This window comes from Cynocephalus volans, chromosome 9 (genome assembly GCF_027409185.1).
Source record: "Cynocephalus volans isolate mCynVol1 chromosome 9, mCynVol1.pri, whole genome shotgun sequence".
In the NCBI taxonomy this organism is placed as follows: Eukaryota; Metazoa; Chordata; class Mammalia; order Dermoptera; family Cynocephalidae; genus Cynocephalus; species Cynocephalus volans.
In genome coordinates, this window is record NC_084468.1 from 130,633,271 (window position 1) to 130,655,817 (window position 22,547).

General features: G+C 43.3%; 1 protein-coding gene across 2 annotated transcripts in view; it reads left to right on the forward strand.

Moving 5' to 3' along the window:
* Window positions 1-22,547, forward strand: part of ARHGAP10 (Rho GTPase activating protein 10) — a 300,664-nt gene that overhangs the window by 275,767 nt on the left and 2,350 nt on the right. The window contains exons 21-22 of one of the 2 annotated variants that reach the window (XM_063107709.1): window positions 13,826-13,975; window positions 15,105-15,196. In XM_063107709.1, the coding sequence (XP_062963779.1) occupies window positions 13,826-13,975; window positions 15,105-15,196 (242 nt within the window). The remainder of the gene's footprint in view (window positions 1-13,825; window positions 13,976-15,104; window positions 15,197-22,547) is intronic. The other variant, XM_063107710.1, reaches the window with a different exon arrangement.

Below are 22,547 nucleotides of genomic sequence, written 5' to 3' on the forward strand. Positions count from 1 at the left end.
ATCTATCTATCTAATCCTTCTCTTACCCCCAGCTAGATCATAAAATTCTTAGTGATAGGAATTGGATCTTAAACTCTCTGAACTTTTTTGTGATATTGACGTAGTTTTTAGTAAATATTTAATTTCTTATTTTAATTATTCATTTATTTTATTTTTTATTTTTATTTTATTGGTTATGCATATTCATGGAATACAAAGCTGACCGTCACCACTTGTACCCAAGATGTGATGGCCGGATCAATACTGTCAGCATGCCCATTACCACAAATTGTGATTGTCCCCTGTGTCTCCCACCCAATTAATCCCCGACCTCCCTCCACTTTCCTTTTGGAAATCCCATTTCTTTCTGTATATCATCGAATGTCTCTTAAACTACTATGTTTGGTTTTGGATCCATCTTCCTTCTTCCTTATAAATAAAGATTAAAAATTATTTTTTCAGGAATTCCACAGAATTAATCTCATCATTTTCTCTTTATAGCATTTTTCTTTGTTTGCCTAGCATTTATAAGTTTAGTTTTCATTGTGTGTGTGTAGTCTCTTGTTGTCTTGTCTTTTTTCCCTCTTTAGTCTCTGTATACCAGCCATACAAGTTGCCATGGGGTCGTTAATACTCTACCCAGGGGTTTAAAAAGGAGACATTGCCAGTAGCATTTGGTTTTCAGCCAGGGTGGTTGACTCTGTGTTCCACAACTTGAACTTGACATGCCTTGAGTCCTAAGGAATGGAGTCCAAACGTATGTGGATCACATAAGACTCCAATAGCTCTGTTGTACAGAAATGCCGTAACCTTGGTTATTGGAAAGCAAATTTTCAGGATTTGAAAGCAGCACGATTCTGATATAGGCAGTGTATAAGTACAGCTGTGGCCTTCTGACAGGTAGAAAACAATGTGGAGAATTGGATTTCTTGGGTTTCTGCTGATGTTTATGACTTGTGGGTATTATTCCTTGCAGTCAGTCAATCTGGAGCTATTACTTACCTGTACACTCAGTAAGGTGATGGGTGACTTCATTGCCAGTAAAGAATTGCTAGCTCAGTCTCCTTGGAGGTCATTACATCATAGGTCAAAGTATTTCAAATGTTCCAAAGTCATTTTTTCCCCAAGAAAGTAGTTTTTTCTAAGCAGGTTTTCTTCAATTGTAATGGATGGAGCAGGATTCTTGACAAGTAATCCTTTTAGGTTCCCACCACAAAAGAATATCTCTTTTAAGAAATATCTGTCATGCTATCTGCTTTCTCTACAGATTTTGAAAGAAAAGAAACAGCTACTTGTCTGCCACCACATTCCCACATTCAAGATAGCAGCATCTTAGAATAGCTCTTTGTAGCTGGGAATGTTGGTACCCTCAGGTGCATTTCACTGTGTGCTCTGGCAGGCCAGGAAGGCAGTAGTGTCCTCTCTTCCACCTGCTGGGAGGCTTGGCTTTGTTTATCCTGAATGTTAACATATTACCAAAGCATCTATCCCAGCTACTGCCCCAAGCCGCTGCTGTGCTGCAGAGATTTGCGCCTACCTGGACTAGGTGTCAGTTATTTAAAATCACTTGATAGTACACATGTACTCCCGTGTGCAGCCTTGTGCTTGAGATCCATATACTTTGTGGGCACTCACTGGTAACCGTTTTTATTCTTGTCAGTGAAATAACTTGCTTCTGCTTCATTTAAATTGGGCGAATAGAGGTTTCCCAGAGATAAGTACTTGGCATTTCAAATTACTTGACTGTTGGTTCCCTGACTGCTCTTTTAGCAAGTGGATGAATTTTGCTGGGAGATATCAAAATACACCTTAAATATGATTTGTGGCTTAGTATGCCACAATAAGCCATGAATGATTTGTCTGAAGTTCAGAAAAGTAATCATTTTAAACAGTTATTAACAGCTTTCTGTGTAATTTGGCACATTCCTAGAAATTACAGGGTAGCAGTCATAGGCAGACTTCGTCTCCACTCGTCCCTTCCTCTCTGTCGTTCCTTCTTCCCTCTCCCCTGCCCCTTCGGAGGGGGCTTCCTCAGCTTCAACACTCTTGATCTTAAGTGCTTCCGGTCCCTGTTGGACCAGGGCGGTTGGTTTAGCCTAGAAGCCGGTGTCTTAATATTTTTACCTCCTTTATTGTTGTTATTATTTCAAAGGAAAACAGGAAATTTATCTTTTAAACACCTTTTTTTTTTGCACTTCTGCTTTTTTGCTAACTTGGCTAAAATGAACACATATTGCTTTTGTAGTAAGGAAAGCTATGTAATTGTGAAAGAGATTGAGAGGGTGACACTTAACTGAAAGGAATGAATTACCCATTGTAAGGATTTCTAGCATCTTTGTTGGCTAGTGGGAAGATCATTTCCTCATAAGGTTAGCAGCTTTTCTCTGCCTACCCATCAGTTGGCCCTGGTTACAGAATGTGGTGTAGGTTACATTGAGATCTCTAGCAGAGCTAGTGCCTTCATGAGGGAAGATGTGCTGTTCAATGCTGGGTACTGTGAGGAGTGAATTAGGGACCAGGACCCACTCCTGTGCCTAAGTGAGCAATAGGGTCACTGGGTAGGTTCTAAATGATTGAGGTCTAAGAGAGGTCGAGTGTAAGGAAGAACAGGGGCCAGATGAGCAGGAGGAGCATGTCACCTTGCTGTGAATGCACAGCACTTTGAATTTCTGCTCACAAGTTAGATCCTTTCGGCACCTCTTGGGGGAAAGGGGATTTCAACGGATAGAACCTTTTGCATTAGAAGAGGTTGGTGATTTGACGCTTTAGAGAAAGTTTGGTTAGATAGTTACCCTCTTGAATTTCTCAGGATCAAAGATCATGGAGCACTAAGTATTGTTTTAGCTATTTCATAAATATTTCATCTTAATGCTCACATCAACTCGGTGGCGTAGATATATCCTCATTTTTAAAGATAGGGAAACCAGGGCACAAGGAGCCCAGGAAAATTGGCCCAAACCACCACATGACTAGTAAGGGACACAGGCAGAATGTGACACCTGATCTGTCTGCCCTAGTGACCTCTGGTTCCCTTAGACTTGTTTTACTGTAGAGATTGAAATTGTCTAGTTGCATATGGGGACATTGTTCGAACTATCCCCCACCCCCAGCCTCAATCATGAACCCCAGTGAGACATCCCTGGCTGTCAGCTGGTCACTGCCCTTGTTTTGAAGAGGGAGCACTGACCCTACATTAAGTCATGTGGCTGTAGTTTATAATTATCTGTGGGTAATAAACACTTGAATCTGGTTGCAGCACATTCATCATCCAGTACCTTGGCTGAGATTTGGGAGAAGGGCATTCTCCCCCTAACAGACCTGAGAGACTTGGAAATTTGATATTTGCAATAGAGCAGCATCTGTAATCTTTTAATGAGTAATATGACATTCACTTGTCTGACTTCAACTTCAGTAAATCTCTTGACGCTAGACACAGGACCCATATACTTGGCCACTGACCATAAATGTCTATTCATATTCATTTTCGGGGTATAACTTTTGTGCTGTACATTTCCTTGAATTCTTCTCTCCAGATTTGTACAGAAATTATGACATATCAGCTGCCTAGCAACCTTACATCTTTCGATACACATCTATTGTGGCTTGCTAGGATATTTTTGATATTCGTGTTACGTACTTGGCACTTGGTGTGTGACCTAATTCATGTCTTCCTTTGCTGTGTTATAACTACAGGTTCTGAAACTTGGAGGTTTCATTTTTAAGCCAGAATGTTGATTGTCCATATAACTTTCAAGCTCCATAATAAAAAGTAGGCTTTCTTAATGACACACATCTGAATTTTGCAGTAGCTTTTCTACTGCATGAGACTTTAAAGATAAGTTTTGCATTAGTCTTGTTTTTCTTTTTAATTTCATTGGTTCTTGTTGTTACAGTAAAGACTTTCTCTCTCAATGCCATTATTGTACTTTATTATGTGCTGCTCATGAATTGCTTGGCCGTGTCTCAATATCTAAATAAGGCAGGGGCCACATAAGCTGTCTCTATGAATTGAGAGAAGGTGTACACTGGTAAAGCACAGATGTTAGAGTCAAACAGGCCTGGCTTTGCAGGCCTTAAAACCTTGGAAACCTTATATAAGTTTTTAAACAAACCAAGATTTAGCAAGATTATACGTGAAAGGGGAATATTAACATCCGCCCCTCTGGATTACTGTTCTACTACAAGTGGTGCAGGATACCACGTGATTAAACCCAATCACTGTTCTCCTGAGAGCTCTAGGCAGCCACCTGCTGAGATTTTCCTTTCCCCCTAATTTGGTATTCTTAGTTTAATTTGATCCCAGCTTCCTGGTTCATCAGTTACATAATCTTACTAAATAGCTCAGGGAGATAACCTTTCTAGTCTTGGAGAAGCCCTAAATGTTGATCTGAAGTTGAGTTGTCTTTATCAGTTACTGTAGATATTCCAAGAAGACTCAGCTTGTCTATCTAGTCTATCTGTTTGGGAGTCTCCTTTGTAGGAGCCTCTGAGAATAGGTCCTTGGATATCACATGATCAACCAAGGCAGGGGAAATAATTTACAGGTTTGGCCTGGGACTCACTCAAACGTGTAAATTATTCTGAGCAGTGTGGGTGGCTCACTTATCATGACAGGTAACCCCAAGTCCGCTGTGTGAGTAACTAGATGATTTTTCTTAGCAGGGTAATTTTGTACCCCCTTTGAGCTGTGTTTGGCCCTGTTTTATATGTTCAGCTCTCATGTTGGGTGGCAACTATTTTCCACACAAGAATTGAGCTGATAGCAACATTCCTGTCAAAGACTGTGCAGAACTACAACCCTCAGACCTCTAAAGCACCATAATTTTCTGAAATGAAGCTACAGTTCTTTTTCTGTTCAACTATCAAGCTAAAGTTTAACCCTCTCCCCTGATTCCACAGTGATCATCTGCAAGGGAGAAAAATGGGATTGGAGCAGTGCTCTCGGAGGGAAAGATTGGCCAGAGATGTAATTCTAAGACAGTTCTCTTAAAGCAAAATGAAGAAAATGCTTGCTTTGGGAGTGAACTCTGTCAGGTGTCAGACGACTAGACGTGTGTCCTTTCCTGTGCACAGAAGGAATCTGCCTAGGGGCCTCAGCATCCCATGGGTTGAGGACGGACTGAGTGTTAAACGTGGCCACGCCCTTGTTCAAACAACTTCAGGGGCTTCCTGCGGTCCCCTTCCTCCTTTCTCTGCCCACACACCTCCTGCAAAAAATATGTTTTTCTCAAGGGTCAACAAGTTAGTCGGCCCTTTGTATTTGCAGGTTCTGCATCCGTGGAATCAACCAACCGTGGATCAAAAATATTCGGGAAAAAACCCCCCAAAATAACAGGACAACAATAAAAAATAATAAAAATAAAAACAATACAGTATAACAGCTATTTACTTAGTATGTCCATTGTATGAGGTACTACAAGTAATCTAGAGATGATTTAAAGTATATGGGAGGATGTACATAGGTTATATGCAAGTGCCGTGCCATTTTATATCAGGGACTTGAGCATCCATGGATTTTGGTGTCCAAGAGGATTCTGGAACCAGTCTCCCCATGGATGCTGAGGGCTGTCTCTGTTGCTTTTATGCTGGCTGGATGGCTGGTTCCCTCCTGGGGGGAGGAGATCAGTAGCAACCAAAGAGGGCTGCTGCGGTATAGCAGTGAGCACTGGCAGGTCACTCTGGGCACACACAAGGGAAGCCCACACCATGGGCTTCTCAAGCACTCGGGAGTTGGCCTCCTCATTGTCTTCACCTCCCCCACGCCCCACCGAATGGATTCTCATGTGTTCTGTCTCCTCCAGGAGTGAGCAAACTGTAGCCTACTGCCTCCTGTCTTTGTAAATAAAGTTTTATTGGAACACAGCTACACTCAGTCACTTTCTCTCTGGCTGCTTTTGCCCTGCAATGATGGCAGATTTGAGCAGCTGCAAGAGAGACCGTATGGCCTGCAAAACCAAAAGTATTAACTATTTGGCCCTTTACAGAAAACATTTGCTGACTTTGATCTAATCTTTAATCAGAACTATTCTGTTTGAAAAAGCCCATGTTCCTTAAAACCCCATGTCTAGAAGGGCAGTTAACCACCATGCGGTGGTGTGGGTGATTTTCAGCATCCGGGAAATGCAAACCAAAACCACACTGAGATACCATCTCACTCCAGTTAGGATGGCCAATATCCAAAAGACTAAGAACGATAAGTGCTGGAGAGATTGCAGAGAAAAAGGAACTCTCATCCACTGTTGGTGGGACTGCAAAATGGCGCAGCCTTTATGGAAAATGGTATGGAGGTTCCTCAAAAAATTACAGATAGATCTACCATATGACCCAGCTATTCCACTGCTGGGAATATGCCCAGAGGAATGGAAATTATCATGTCGAAGGGATACCTGCACTCTAATGTTTATTGCAGCACTATTTACAATAGCCAAGAGCTGGAACCAGCCCAAATGTCCATCATTTGATGAGTGGATAAGGAAACTGTGGTATATCTGCACAATGGAATACTACTCAGCTATAAAAACGAATGAAATACTGCCATTCGCAACAACATGGATGGACATAGATAAAATTATATTAAGTGAAACGAGTCAGGCACAGAGAGAGAAATACCACATGTTCTCACTTATTGGTGGGAGCTAAAAATTAATAAATAAACACAGAAACAAATAAAGGGTGGGGGGAAGAAGACAAACTCCTTGAACTATTTAAGCCATGTGCACAGATATGATGTGGGGGGGTGGGGGTGGGTGGAGAGGAACAGGTAAAGGGGCATGAAAATCAAGTACAATGTATTTTGAGAAGTAAAATAAAATTTTTTTAAAAAGCCAAAGGGGGAAAAAAAAAAATGTAATCTTCATGCATCTTTTCTTGTCATTGAATCAAGCAAGTTTTCCCCATGTGTTTTGGATGCCTTCAAGTGTGTGATGATAATTTAAAAAGGCCCTTAGTATTTCAATGATTAAAAATTTTGTTTTGGGTTGTTCTTTTTATATACTATTATTTAAAACAAAATTTTTATTTTGGAATAGTTTTAGATTTACAGAAAAGTTATGAAGATATGGTATGAAGAGTTCCCATAGACTCTTCACCCACCTTCCCCTCCTGTTAACATCTTACAGAACCATGGTATCTTTGTTAGAAAAATGTTTTAAAAAATTAGCATTGGTACAGTACTGTAAATTAAACTATAGACTTTATATGGATTTCAGCAGTTTTTCCAATAATATTCTTTATCTGTTACATGATTCAATCCAGAATACCACATTGCATTTAGTAAACTTTATGTTTTAAATGGTGACATCCACTTAATATCTTTGTAATTTTTCCCTGTACCATAGTTTATTTGCTGTCTTTAGTTAGTGATGATGGAACCCTAGAAAGCAGAGGCAAGATCTGACTCAGAAATACATAATAGTAGTAAGAGCTTTATTTATTGAGTGCTTGCTATGCTGCAGTCACTGCTATGTGTTTTATACCTATTATCTCATTTAAACCTTACAGTGATCCAGCCTAATAATAATTACCTTCTCCATTTTAGCTGAGGAAGCTGACACTAGGGACTTCAGCTGCTTGGCCAAGGTTCTGTTATGGATGACTGTCAACTGCAGGTTAATAGTGCCGACTGTGGGCCGGCCTCTGGGAGGCTCTCTCAAATCATTCTCTTCCTTCTCACTGCAGCTTCTAGCTAGTGATTAGTATCCTTTCTTTTATTTGCAAAAAAAGGAACAAGCTTAGGGAGATTGAGAAATTGCAAATGGGCACACAGCCAGCAAATGGCAGCACTGGCATTGGAACCCAGTTCTTTCTGCAGAGTGGCAGAATTTTACACACTGGTAATTCTTCTGATTAAAATCCTTTCTTACCTTCAGCATATGGCCCTGCCTCCTGAGTATCTCCATATTCACATCTCTTGCCGCTGTTCTCCTCACATTCAGTTCTAGTCACTTGAGGGTATGAGCTCTGTGCTGGCTGGTCAAAACAGGGTTTACTACTGACATGAGCTTGAGTGAGTCACTTTCACCATTCCGAGATTCAGGCTTCTGATATGTCATGTGGAATGACAGGGCCATTGGGAATAAATTAGCATATGGGAGTTGTGTCTAGCACAGTGCTGGACTGTGTATAGTGGTGTGTCACATGAACCTGAGTGTGGGGAGGTGATGATGATGTTGACAATGGCAGCATCAGCTCAGCACAGACACCACCTCCTCCAGAAAGCCTTCCTGTATGACCCAGTCATAGTTACATTCTCCCTCCTCTGTTCCTGTGAGGGATCCTGGGCAGATCTCTACATGGCACTCATGACACAGCATTATGATTATTACTTGTCATTCTCCACTCACTTGGCAGGTGCTCCCAGAGAGCAGGTGGTGTCATAGTCCCCTGGGTGTATCCTGACAGGTAGTTCTCAGACCATAAGTGATGAGCCAGAGCGTCCATTTCGAACCTTCATAATGGGCAGCAGAGGCTTCCTCACTCAACCCCATGGATTATGGTGACTTCCATGTCACAGGCTTTTTGCTTTCCCTCGATATGCTCATTTGGAACCAAACAATGTGCTTGCTGTGGAATTCTCCCTCTCTGGCACTTAAGGAATAACTGGCATTTATTTGAACAGAGATTTTCCCATAATATACAGATCTACAATATTTCCTTCTGTCTTTATTAACATTTTCAAACACTTTTGCCCAGGACAGCTGTTCTAGACTTATGCTGTATATTTCCCAGACTGGCATGAAAGATCATTTCACTAATGTGTTAGTTTCTGCTTGGAGACCTTTCAAATGACGTTTTGAAATCTTTCATTCCAGCACAAAATTATGATTTGATTCCGATATCATATAGCCATAGTCAAATATCTTGGTGTTTGAGGGATTTAGTAAGTTCAAATAAACAGTCATTTCTTTTCTTGCCAATTTCTTTTCTTGTTCTCTCTGCTGTACCCCTTTGAATTTTAAATTACACTCAGTGCTCACAGAGCCTGGAGTTGGCCCTCATATCTAGCACTTCCCCAAAGCCAGACCTGTCTGTGTTAGGCAAGAAAGGTTTGTTAGATGCAGGACTTCTCTGGTAACCAGTGCAGCTGGTGTTGAATTTTAACAGTAAAGGCCCTAACCCCCTCCTCTCTTTCTGAAATGTCTGTGCTCTTCTGCTGCCAGAAAGTTTTTAATATGCGTGGAGCATAGAGTCTGGTACTGGAGAAGATTGGATCACACTTTGAGTCAGAAGCAGCGTGGACTGCTGTGTTGTTAAATTTTATAAAAATAAACTCTGTGAAGTGTACACATAAACAGTCACAGTAATCACTTCGTGTTTTGTGGGTTTGTTTCTCCCCCTACTGCAAAAGCTATACGGTCTTTCCCTAAAATTCAGGCCTGTTTTTCCAAAGCAAAGGGTGTTGATTTCTTTTTTATCGCAGAGTTCCTTTATCCCTTACACAAGTGCAAATTCTAGTCCTTGCTTCCTCGACTCCTCCTCTAACCCCACCTCACCCAAACGTAAGAAACTTCCCTGTTCCTAAGGAGTAGCCAGGTAGACTTTGAATGTACGTATTTTCAGTAATGTGTTTCTGAGTTAGCAATTTGAAATCATGTTTTTAGTGAGAAGCCAATAGTTCCGCTCAAAAGAAGGCGGTGGTGATGGTTCTTCTGCTATGAAAATGGGGAAGAGTCCTGTTTTAGAAGACTTTCAGTTTAGTGTGTTAAATTGGGATGATAACCAAGAGGTATTAGTAGTTCTGTTTGATTTCTGTCCTGGCAAATGTTTTTTCTAAGCTTTTTAGTAACGGTTAAGTTCTTTCTCCATTTCTGCAAACCACAACTTGGCTTTCAAGAAACATGTGGTAGATACTTTTCTGTAATTGGTCAGTAGCTCATCATTAAATAGAATTGGTCTTTTGTGCTCGTGCCAGTCTTACTAATCAAAAACCCTCCGTTAAAGGGGCAGCAAGAAGAAGGAAATAAATTGATTTTTAAAACAGTTTAAATTTGGGAAGTGGTAGGAGAGGACACTCAAAAATATTTCATTATGTTTTAGCACATAATGATCTTTTCGTTCTTATGTCACCAATCATTTTTGATCTTTAACCCAAAGACTTTCTCAGCCAGGGTTCTCCTCCGAACCACAGAATACAAAAAACTGATCTGAGTGACTATGTTGTCAATTCTCTCATGGATGATAGTGTCAAGATCATAAATGGTCTAAAATATGACCCTGCTTACAAGCTACTAAATTAGCCTGTCATGGTTTCATGGATACTGGAAGAAGACATGGGACTCCCAGTCAGAGTCAAGGGTGCTACTAATCTCGGTAATCAGAGTATCAGTATTTTCTTATGCCAGTTCCCCTAGTCCCATTTCCCACAGGATGATACAGCGTGGCCCAGGTAATACCTGCATGTGGAGTGTTACAGGAGAGGAATCCAGACCTTAGAAAACCCAACTCTTATGATGGGTAGAGCCTGCTCTTAGCTCCAGAGAGAGACACACATAATCTCTGTCTCCCGAAGCTATTTGCCCTAAAAATGTCCTTGGAAAGATGGTCCGGAACAAGGAAGCCAGTGCCTCTTGCTCATTAGATGTGCAGAAACATGAGAGACCCGTGGAAAATGGCCTCCCAAGAGACATGTGGCTAGAACCATTCTAGATGTATGGGAGAAGTGGTTATTGATTCTGTATACTGATGCCTTAGGGCCTGATTCTCTCCTGCAGCCCAGCTTGAGAAAAAACTGCTAGACCTTTGCTGTGGGCTGCCATCCCAAGATGCCTAGTGTTCCTTCAAACAGTTTTAAATCAAGGGAAAGAGAATATCAAAAAGTCTCTTTTAAAATAAATATTTTCTTCGATCGTTTTTGAGAAAATACAGGCATTACACTTTAAGAATTAAAATTTTAAAATTTTTTCTGTATTTATTACCAAAAAAAACAAAAACAAAAACAAAAATAAAAACTACCCAAATTCTGGTAAGTAGGAGATGGTTATATAGTGAAGCTCATGGTAAAAATTTTTTTGCCTTGAAAATCTGGACAGTTGGCTTTTGGGAGACACCTATGAACCATACCATTCATTGTCTGACCTCTGCTGGCAGAGGTGTGACCTCATCTGATAACTTGAGTATATTTTACTTACTTCTTGCCTCATCCCCACAGCCTCCCAGTGGACAAGCCTGTGAAAAGGTTCTTCTGTCCAAGCAGCTACTCGACTCTGTTTCCCAAACCTTGTTTCGCTACACGGGTCTCCTCTTATTATGGGGCTTCCAGTTCCTGGACGTGCTTTGCTAACTCTTGTGAATATTCCAGCTCACAGTGTTTGTGCCCATGTGAGATTCTGAGCTCCAAAGAGAAAGGATTTATATGAGGCTTCTGAGATGCTGTAGGGAAAACCCAGGAAGTTAAATACAGACATTTTACTCTAAATGGGAAGATAACTCAGTGAACTGGTTAGTGTTAAATTACGTAGAACATATGTGAGGGTCCTTCAAGAAGTTCATGGAAAGATTTGTATTATCTTTTAATTCTGTTTTTCCATGAACTTTTTGAAGGACCCTTATATATGTTAAACAACAAAAAAAGATCACAGAAGACACAGTGAGAGTTTGACCCTGGACGAGGATTGCTGATATCTGAGTTCCAGCTTTGGGACAAGATGGAAAAGCCAAGCTAAGGGACAGGTCCTGACCTTCTGCATCTGTTATTCCAATACTTCTTTCACTTACCAAAAACTAAGGGCTATTTTTCCTTCACAAACAAAAACAAAAACACTGAGGTTTTTTTTTTTTTTTTTTTTTTTAAGAGATATGTGAGGATTTAGTAGGTAATACTTAAAAAATGCGTGATCTTCATTTTTAATACAGTCATATTGTTACCTTATCTCCATCCTATAGATGTCCTCCCTCCAAGCGAATGGATGGCCACCGTGTTACCACCTGACTCTTTATGACTGGGAAGGTTGATGGGGGTGTGGTAAAGCATCTCATCTTCCACCAACACCACCCTCCAAGCACCTTGAATAATTGCTATGGGATAAAATGGCAATTGTGTGGCTAACTGTGATCTTAAATTCCCTGTCAGAGCTTCACTAGTCCTTTCCTCTCCTGTCATTTTCTGCTGAAGAACTGAGTGACTTTTGTGGCAGGTGATACAGATCTCTTTAAGCCTTATGGGTTTCTTGGCTTGAGATGATAGGTCTTATTAAAATGAATGGCTGAATAGAGGATTTATAAATAAGTTCTCAAAGAATAATGTTTTCTTAAATGCTCCTCCTCCCCTTAAGGTAGGGAACTGTCTATGTGTTAAATATCCACCAGGTCAATAATACACGTGATTCGTAAAATCAAATTTTCATTTTAGAACTTCTAAATTGGTTGCTCAGATGTTGGTTGAAAGCTTTACGTCTCTAGCACTCTGCCTGGCTTTGTAGGGTCTACAAAAAGAATGAAAGACCTGATCTTGCTGCAGAGGCAAGAGAAATACCTGAAACCATCAGAGGATAACTGTTGCCAACCTGTCCTCCCATTTATTCATGTGATAGGCCTTCAGGGAAGGTTTGTGGATTAGATAGGCCAAAAGAGGAGTATTGGAGGAGGCAAGACTAGAACCGAGCAGAGGAAGGGAAAGATCAGAGCTGGCAGAGGTGGTAGAGAACCTTGAGGAGAGGAGAAACCAGGAGCATAGGTTTGCCAGGAAGCAGCACTGTCTGCAGGCAGGTGGGCTGCCGGGGCCGGGGCGCCCCGCGGGCAGGTGGAGGAGCACACTAGTTCTTGGGGAGGCAGAGTGGGTAGACCTGGTCTGAGGCTGCTGAGCATGGCCGTGCTGGAGGAAGGAAGCTGGGGGCTGGTCAGGAGGCCAAACTGGTAACTCAGCATGGAGCAGCGATGAGTGGAACATTGTCCTGGTGAAGAGGAGAAAGCAGCAGCAGCCTGGGAGCTCTTTTGAAGTAAAAATGGACAGAATGTAGTATTAGTTCTGCTGTACAAGGAAGAGTCAGAGATAATGCTCAGGAATGTGGAAGGACAAGGAAACTGCTCATGGAAACTAGTTTTAGCTGAAGAGGGTGAATTTGAGGTGAAGAGCACCTGAGCGTAGCAGACAGTGAATATGTATGTGTTGAAAATAACTGAATGAACTGAGAGGTTTTCAGCATTGTGCTTTTAAAATAAACTTCATCCACCATAGTCACAAGCCTAATTGAATAATTCAGATCAGCACATACTTATAGAACTCTCCCTCCACGTGTAGAGGTCCTTCTGGGAGTCTTTCATTGATCTCTTTCCGTTAAGTATTCTTTTTAAATTTGGAAACATTAAGTAATGCTCAGGTCACCAAAGACTTTTGTTTGTTTCTCTCTTTGGTGCTAGTCTTTTGACCTTTCTAGAGGAATCCTGATTCCCAGTGGAAATTTTTTCCTGAGTGGATATGACTGGATAAAAGAGCTGTGAACATTAAAAGTCTATGTGTTGATCTTTTGCATCTACAAGTTATGGGCTTGACTCTACATTCCTGTGTGACTTTCCTTATAAGCAGAAAAAATGAAGACCTTGAAAGTCCAAGCCACTATTTTGAGCAGTTGGATTCTGATTTCCTAATTAGTGAACTAATATGGTGCCAGGTTGGACAAAATTGGATCTTCTCTGCAAATGTGTACAATATCTCCAGTTTTGGGTTGTGTGCTGGTGTTTGGGTTGTTGGTCTCTGTATTTGGGCTGCAGTCCTGGGAGGATGCAGACGACTACTCGTGTGGAGAGAGAAGGGAGCTACTAGCATCCTAGCCATTTAGGATTGGGATGGCATGCTTTTGGTGTTCTGTGGCTGTTGTGCTGTTAATCCTGTCCTTTAAACTTTCACCTTTAGCCCAAGCCAGACCCGATCATCTATGGTCCAGTGGCTTAACCCACAGTCTCCAATCACACCAAGCTGCAACCCAGCTGTTACACCTCCTTCACCCCAGTTGTCACCTTTCCCCCTCTCTTCTGCCACCGTAGCAGACAAGCCGCCTGAAAGGTATGTCGTTTGTAGTATGATGTGGAACACGGTGGCAGCACACACATGGGGCTTGATAACCCTGGTTCTAGTATTCTCTGCTGGAAAAGGCTCCCCAGTGCTCTGGACTTTATGGATAACATTTACAACCTCGTATGGGGCTGTGCCTCGGTTCAATAGCAAGTACTTTCTCTGGAGAAATTTGCCTTCCATGAGACCTGCTTGAACCTGCTCTGTCCTATTGGCGCTGGTTGTGTATTTATGAAACTACTCATTTTGGAAGAACTTCTTGTACATAAATATAATGCACATTCTTTGTGTTAAAGGAATGCAAGCTGGGTACTGGAAATATTAATGTACATGGCCATTGAATGGCCAGTTCTGTAGAGGACAGAGGTGCTGGCCTTTAGCAAGCCCTTCCACCTGGGAAGTGGCTGAGGTGGTTCTTACTATCAGTGGCTTCCCTACTCCAGTGAGGTGGGACATGTCCTTCTGCTTTGGTTTGGATGTGGCCGAAACATGGTTTCCATCCTTCCTCCATGTGCCCTTTTCCTCACAAGGGCTCAGAGGATGTTTTGACAACGTGGTGAGAAGCTGAGCCTGGTGCGCCATCCTGGGGGTGGGGGCAAGAAGGTCTTAATCAAGAAGACGCAGTAAGAACAGCAAGCCTCTTCCCCAGTGGTGTGGGGAGCAGGTGTCATGCAGATGGATTTGGGTCCGTGGTGCATTGTGAGCCTGTGTCATGTGCGTGCGCCTCTTCCCTACACCACGGGCTTTTGTCTCCAGATGCTGGGGCTTCTCCTAATGGACAGACTGAAGTGTGGAGGAAATAAACATGCCCTGTGGTTCTGACAGTGCCCACCATAGGAAAGGGCATCCCACCAGGCAGGGAGGAGAATTAGGGGAAGTGGTTCAGTGACAGCTTCTGAGAGAGGCTCCCTTAGGAAAGCATTGAATTTGAAACCCATCATTTAATTGAAAATCAAGTGCTGCGACTTTTCCTAATGTTCACTTCCCTGCTAATTTCTTTTTTGGAAGGAGTTGCCCCGTGGATGACATACAAATGAGATGGGAAATGGGGGCTGGGGGACAGTGAGGTTTCTTTCTTCCAGTTTTTCACATTCTTGTGTCTTTCCTGTTCCCCTTTCAGCATCATCAATCGGAAGGCTCGAGCAGTGTATCCGTGTGAAGCAGAACACAGCTCAGAATTATCTTTTGACATAGGAGCAATTTTTGAAGATGGTAAGTGTTCGTGTGAGCTTTGCGGTAGGATATATTTTCGCCCAGAATATCTACTGCACAGAGCAAGCAGCCACTGGCTGTAAGTTGTTGGGAAGGCAAGTCTGTCCCTGATGCTTTGGGCAGGAGACAGCCGATCCATTTGGCTCACAGACACTGATGCCAGGGGCTGTGTGTCGATGGCTGGAATACCATTTTGGCTTCCGTCTTGATTATTCTCCACCCCCTTTTAACTCTTGGGTCTTCATTCAGATCAGCTATCGTGATGTAAAGACGTTAGTAAAAAATATTTCTGGAATTAAGAAACATTCCGGGTTTACATCCTTTGTTTTCGTTGTTCTCCCAGAGTCCCTGACCAAGCCTCCTAAGTGTTTCAGGTTTGACAGATCTGAGTTATCAGAGAAAAGTACTATGCTTGAAAAATTTGATTTGCAATTCCCTTACCATTCTTGCACTTTACATTTTTGCTGATTTGAACAGTATGTGAATCTCCAGATATGGGTATTGACTTTGCATATTGAAACAAGGATGTAGATTGCTGAGTGTTTAATATTCACACACAAGCATTTAGGAGTTATACCTGGTTTAATATTTCAGAAATTTCTCTTATGGTTCAGTGTATGTATCCCCCTCACCCCCCCAATTTCTTCCCTCCCCAGTCCCGCTCATTCATTGGTTGCTGTGGAAACAGTGATGTGTGTGGGTGGAGCTCTCCTAAAGAGTTCTGGGAAAGCAGTGGAGTCCTTAGGTGCTTGGAATGCAATGGTTGATTAGCCAGAATGTTTGCAATATGTGGAACAGATCAACACGATGCCTAGTGGTGTATTGTCAGTAATGCAGCCTTGGCTGATGATTGTTTTTTAGAAAGCAAGTTGCCTCATTTAGCATAGATTTCTGTATGTGTGTGATGTGTACTCTTGAGAGACAGAGATTGCTGGTAGTGTCAGAAAACAAACAACAACAAAACCCTGTGTACAACAGAATTATACTTGGTGGAGAGATTTTGTTCTTGGAGTGGAAGCAAGATCATTCCTCTGTCACCATAACACACACACAGACAGTTGTGCCAGGAGAGTGCATCGTGATATACCGTGGATGTGGAGGTTTTGAGCCAAGTCGTGTCTCCCTCAGATCCAGGGCTCTGTAGTGCTGCTCTCCAGCTCTGTCTGGATGTGGCAGGCCGGGGCACCCCTGGTATCTCGGTAGCTCTCAGCCTCTCCCCCCAAAATGCCTTGTTGATGTGTTGATACTTTCTCGCTACTCAAGTGTGTGAGCGTCTCATTTTGTGTGAGCTGCATTGTGTTGCAGGCGCCTCCCCAATTCTTTTGTAGCTACTCAGAGAAGCATAGTGGAAAGCACTCAGGACTGACACCGTTAGGCCTGCTGTTTTTTAGCGAATGCCTTTAAAGGGCACATAGGTTGAAGGCCCTCAAGCAGGGTTTATTCTCTTGTGTGTGTGTTTGCACCTTCATCTTCTGTGCATAGTTGATCTCTTTGCTAGTAAAAAGCATGTGCTTGCTCAGAACATGTCTAGTGAAGACCTTCCTCGAATGGCTGTGGGGTCTTCCTTTCTGACTACTGGCACAGAGCCAGACAGACTGTCAGGTCACAGGACCTCAGCTTCTGTGGAGCCAGGCAGTGCTCCAGGTGGCCACTATTTACAACTCAGCCCACAGAGTGTCTCCGAGAACACTCCTTTTCTTCAGACCAGCAATACTTAATGTCCCTGAAACACCCAAGACATTTTTCCCATGTTCGCTTATCCGTCTGGAATCTTCCAGCATTCACAGGTGCTCTGGCAGTACAGTCCCTTTTTGTTCCTCATACAGGAAACAAAGGAAATTGGTTTATGGCATTCAGTGGCCTTTGGAGAAAACAAAAGCCAGGTCAGAATGACTCCTGGGCCACATTGTCAGTAGTTATGTGGTTTGGAATTTTTACAGCAGTGAGAAATCCTAAGCCAAAGTGTGGAAGGGAAAGGGGTCTTTAGTAATTGTTTAGTTCAGTAACTGTTTCTTGCATTTTGTTCTTGTCGTGTGGGCTTGGACTTAAGTTATAAGTTAAAATTGTAGGCAGAAGATTTGTTTCTGTAGTAGACACACTAATGCTTAGCTATTCTGGGGAAATGCCCACAATATTCCCTTAAGGAGGGCTGTGTTTGTAAAGTCTTAGGTCAGCTCAAGTTCCCATGACTGCCAAACGGAACTTTCCCTTTTCTGTGGGCCTGGGGAACCCCAGAAATGCATTTCACTGGTGACCAGTCAGTCCTGCTCTCTTTCCAGACAGGCATCTTTGCCGCAGCCAGACCCTTTAGTCAGGTGGGAAGTGGTTGTCCTCCCTGGGGCTGTCCAGTAGGAACTGTGAGCTGCTGGGGCAGGAGGATTTCCAGGAGCTCACCCACTCTCAGCAGGCTCTTTGTTGACTTCCACGTGCAGACATGATCTCTCATGATTGTTGGAGGAGCAGGTGTGGCCCAGATTAATCCTGAAAAGCCTCTGGCAATTAAACTTTAAAGGTCTGAAATAGACCCAGAATAATCTTTGGGAAACATTTTGGCATTATCTTGGAAAACTGATCATGTATAGACCCCACAATGCAACAGTTTTATTTCTAGATATACTCCTAACACAGGGAAATCTTAGAAAAAATGTTAAGTAAAAAAATAAGTGCCAGGTGAGTATATATAAGGTGATGTTGTTTAAGCTAAGAAATAAGCAAAATACAAGGGTACTTCCAAAAGTTCATGGAAAAAAATAATACAGCTCTTTCCATGAACTTTTCTAAGTACCCTTGTAAGTAGTATATTAGGAATGTGTATTTGTGTAATAAAACTGTATGGTAACTGTAGCTGGGGTCAGAGAATGAGAAACAACATTGTAGCCACTGATCACCTTTGGGGCAGGGAGGGGTGTGAGGCCAGGATTGGGACAGAGCCCACGGACACTGGCCACCATATGGTCAAGGTGTGCATTCCTGGTATTCACTGTATTTTGATGATGCTCTGATGATTTAAATATATGCCACGTACATTGTTTATATCATGATGATAAAAATACAACTGAGTACAGATTCTGTTCTAGAGATAGCTTCTCAAAAATTATTATTGTACTAGCTTCAATGTCCCTTTTGTTATGGGATGATAAATCACGATGACATGGTAAAAGCATGAGATACCACTTCACACTCATTACAATGGCTGTTATCCACAAAATGGAAAATGACAGGTGATGCCGAGGATGTGAAGAAGTGGGAGCCCCGTGCGTGCCGTGGGGACGCGAGAGGGTGTAGACGACGTGGAAGGCAGGACCTCAGCACCTGCCTCAAAAGAGTAATCGTAGACCTCGCATATGATGCCGCACTTCCATTTCTGGGTATATTCTGGATATCTACCCCAAAGAATTGTAAGCCAGGGCTTGAACAGGTCATTTGTGCACCCACGCTCACCACAGCATTATTCACAATAGCCCAGAGGTGGAAACAACCCAGTGTTCATCAACAGATAAAGTGTGGTATATAGAAGGGTACTTCACAAAGTTCATGGAAAAATTGAATTAGGAGATAATACAAATCTTTCCATAAACTTTATGAAGTACAGCCATATGACAGAAGCCGCCACAACTGGCTAAATCATATGAAGGTAGTTCACAAAGTTCATAGAAAGATTTGTATTATCTCTTAATTCTGTCTTTCCATGAACTTGTTGAATGACCCTCATATGAGGGTACCTATGAAAAAATATTGTTCAGTCATAAGAGGAAGAAAATTCTGGCACATGCGACAATATGAATGAACTTTGAATACATTATGCTAAATGAGATAAATTAGTCGCAAAAGGACGAATATTGTATGATTCCATTTATATGAAATATCTAGACTAGGCAAATGCATGGAAACATGAAGTAGAGTAGAGGTTACCAGGAGCTTGAGGAGAAGGGAATGAGGAGATACTGCTTGGCCGGTGCAGAGTCTCAGTTGGAGATGATGAAAAGTTCTGGAGGTCAGGAGTGGCAGCGGGGTGCACAATGTGGTAAGTGTAGGTAAAGGCACTGAATTATACACTTGAAAATGGCTAAAACGGTAAATATTATGCTATATATATTTTACTACAGTTTAAAAAAACATCATACCAGGGAGCATTGGTATATCCCTCATCAGGTTTCTGAGGATGTGCAACTCGCCCGAGGTCACCAGCTTGTAAGTGGCAGGACAGGGCCTGTGGCTGCAGCCCCCCACGGTGCCTGGCATGTGGGTCGTGCTCCCCAGAGCTTGCTGAGCACATGCTGCATGTCTGCCTGTGTGTCACGGCAGTGTCTAAGGAGCTGTCCCAGCTTCCTGCAGTGAATCATGCAGCTACCGCCCTGCTCCGTTCCCACAGGGGACTGGGCTGCGTGGCAGTCCATCCTTGTAGTGAGGAGAAGCTGTCTTTAGTTCACTTCCCCATTCCTATTTCAGTCCACTCGGAGCCTTGGTGGAAGGGTCTGCTGCTCTTTAGCACTAGTTAGGGGCCCTGCCCTAGGCCGGTCTTGCTGCATTTGTGTCATAGTCTGTCCCAGCTGGCCAGGGCTCTTGGCTGAGGGACAGCATGGCTCCTGGACTGAAACCCACAGGGAAGGGCACATGGGGAATGACAGAAGCTGAGACCACCACTCCTGCCCATAAAAATGGAAAAGCAGACACCGCACTGTGCACACAGGCTTCTCTCGAGCTTCGGCCAGATCCCTGTGCCTGCCAGAGCAGCGTTGCAGCACCGGGCTCCTGCCCTGGGTGGTGTATCAATGAATGAATGAACCAACAGATCCACTTTTCCATGAAGGTGTCTGAGGCAGGTGTGGGTCAGGGAGCTGGAGGAGGGAGGCCCTCACTGCTCATGGCCAGCTGCTGGGTTGAGTGTGTTGTGGGAGCCTGAGGCCATGTGGCCAAAGATTGGACTTTCAGAAGTATTGACAATGCAGTACCAGAAACCTAAGTGACACTCATCTAAGTAATGCTGATATCTGAAGTTTTCCTTAAAAATAACATGAATAAAAATAGCCTCTCCTGGGAGAAGGGGATGCTGCTGTGCAGGTCCTGGCCCTGGCTCTCTCCTGTCTCATGTGCCTCTCTGGCTCCCTCTTTTTAGAGGTGTCTGGGTGCTCGGGGCCAGCACCACTGATTGGGTGCAGGCTCAGCTTAACACTAGCTGTGGTCAGGATGTTCTGGAAAGACAAAGTCTGTTCTAAAAAGAAATGGGATTCTGGTTCTGCAGACCAGAGTGCCTGGATTCAGTCCTCACACAGTCTTGGGACCTTTTAAGACAACAGGCCACTGAGACTGTTCCAGTCACCAAGTGACTTTTGGTCAGCACCTTCTGGTTGTAGGAAGCTGGGAACTCCCAGGGTCCTACCACTCTCATCAGTTATTATCTATTCTACCCTTTGCCAGTTCAGCCATGAAAATCTAAATTGCACTGGTAAATTAGAAGTGAGTTATTTCGGGTTATTTTTATTGGCTTAAGTATTCATTAAATTTCAGTTTGGTGCAGCAGCATGGTCATATTCTATGGAACTTTCAAGAGGGAAAGTTATTTAAGAAGCAGTGAAATGAAGATAACTTGTTTTTCTCATCTCCAAGGTGCATTGAGCATGGTGTCCAGGCCCAGTGATGTGCAGGAAAGGACTGGAGTGCTGGGTGTTGATGGGGAATTGCAAGGGTGGGGAGCCTTTTGGAGGGATTGCGAATCCTGGCACATAGCCCGTGCTCAGTATTTCCAGGATGAATGAATGATGGGCAAGAGGCACTTTTGTTTTGCTTTTGAAATAATAAATTTACTTCCCTGCCTTGGACAGGGCATGGAAGCGGCATGTCCCCGGCATTTCTTTGATGTAAATTGTCTCATTTTGATGTTTGCATTAAGTGAACTATTGTTTACCCTCTTTCTGAACACTGAAGCTATGAGAGATTAGGTAAATCATCTCGGGTCCCACAGTCATTAAGGAGCCAGAGTTCCAGCCAGGACTTTGGGGATTCCAAAACCCATTTCATTTCCATTATACTGACTGTCTGTGAGTCAGAATCTTCAAAATGAAGTGTTCTCCTGCTCCTGAAATGGCCTGTATTAGTGAGCATTGTCCAAAGAAAGGGAGACAGTAGGGCGTGTGCACATGCGTGTGTGTCTGTGTGGGGGGCTGGAGAGAGAGAGAAACCTCAGGGAACTAGCTCACGTGATTGGGGGGCTGGCAAAGCCAAGTTCTGCAGGGTTGGCCAGCGGGCTGGAGAGCCAGGGAAGAGTTGCGGTTCCAACCCATGGCAGGCAGCTGGCTGGCAGAGTTCCCTCCTCTTCAGAAGTCAGTCTTTGTTCAGGCCTTCAACCCATTGGATGAGCCCCGCCCCCATGATGGAGGATAATCTGCTTTACTCATAGTCTACTGATTTAACTGTTAGTCACATCTAAACACCTAGAATAATTGACCAAATATTCACAGAAACATCTAGTATAATGTTTGATCGAATATCTGGGTACCATGGCCTAGCCAAGTTCACACATACAGTTACCATCACAGTGCCACCGGAGGAAGCAGTTTGATAAACTAAGGGTAAAGAGGAGCCTGGGATGGATACTTTAAGGTCTGGTGTTCCCAAGAGAGGTCAGATGTTGAGAGAGGGAGCAGACCCTCTCAGTCTTCATCGGTGGTCTCTGAGCCACCTTCCTGGTGCCTGGGGACACCAAACCATTGGTGCTCCAGACTTGCATCTCACCCACTGCCAGCTGTTGGCCACTCCCAGGCTCTTGGGTATTGCAGGAGTCCCCTTGGTCTCCTCCCTAAGTCAGTGACATTTCTCTCCCTGCTGGCTCCTACTTTCCTGGGAGGTGCGGGCTGAGGAGATGGGAATGGGGATGTGGATGTCTGTGGCGAGGGGTGGTGCAGAATTCTCGGCCTGGCCCTGCTTTCCGCATTCAAGCCTCTCCTTGACCCCAGCTTTGTGGGATATCACCTTCCTTTCTCTTCTGTTCAGCTTATCTTTTGTTAATACTGAATGTGTGCAAGTTGCTTTTCAACAAACTATTTCATTGACTCCTCACTGCAGTCCTGCAAACAAAGTACCACTAACCCCATTTTGCAGGTCAAGAGCCTGCTCAAAGGGTTAAATAATTTCTCAGGTGCCTCCAGCTGTCACCAGGAGTCTCTTCTAGGCCTCTGACTTTAGTCCTGGGCCCCTTTCTATTCAGATCTCAGCATTGTTAGACCCTGAGGGCGCCTTTTGCATAGAATCCAATCCTTTTCCCTGGTGGTGGCTGCACACTGGTGGCATTGCCAGCCCAGGTGTTTAAATGAGGTGTGAAGCCTTTAAAAATCCTGCTCTGAGGAACAATGTT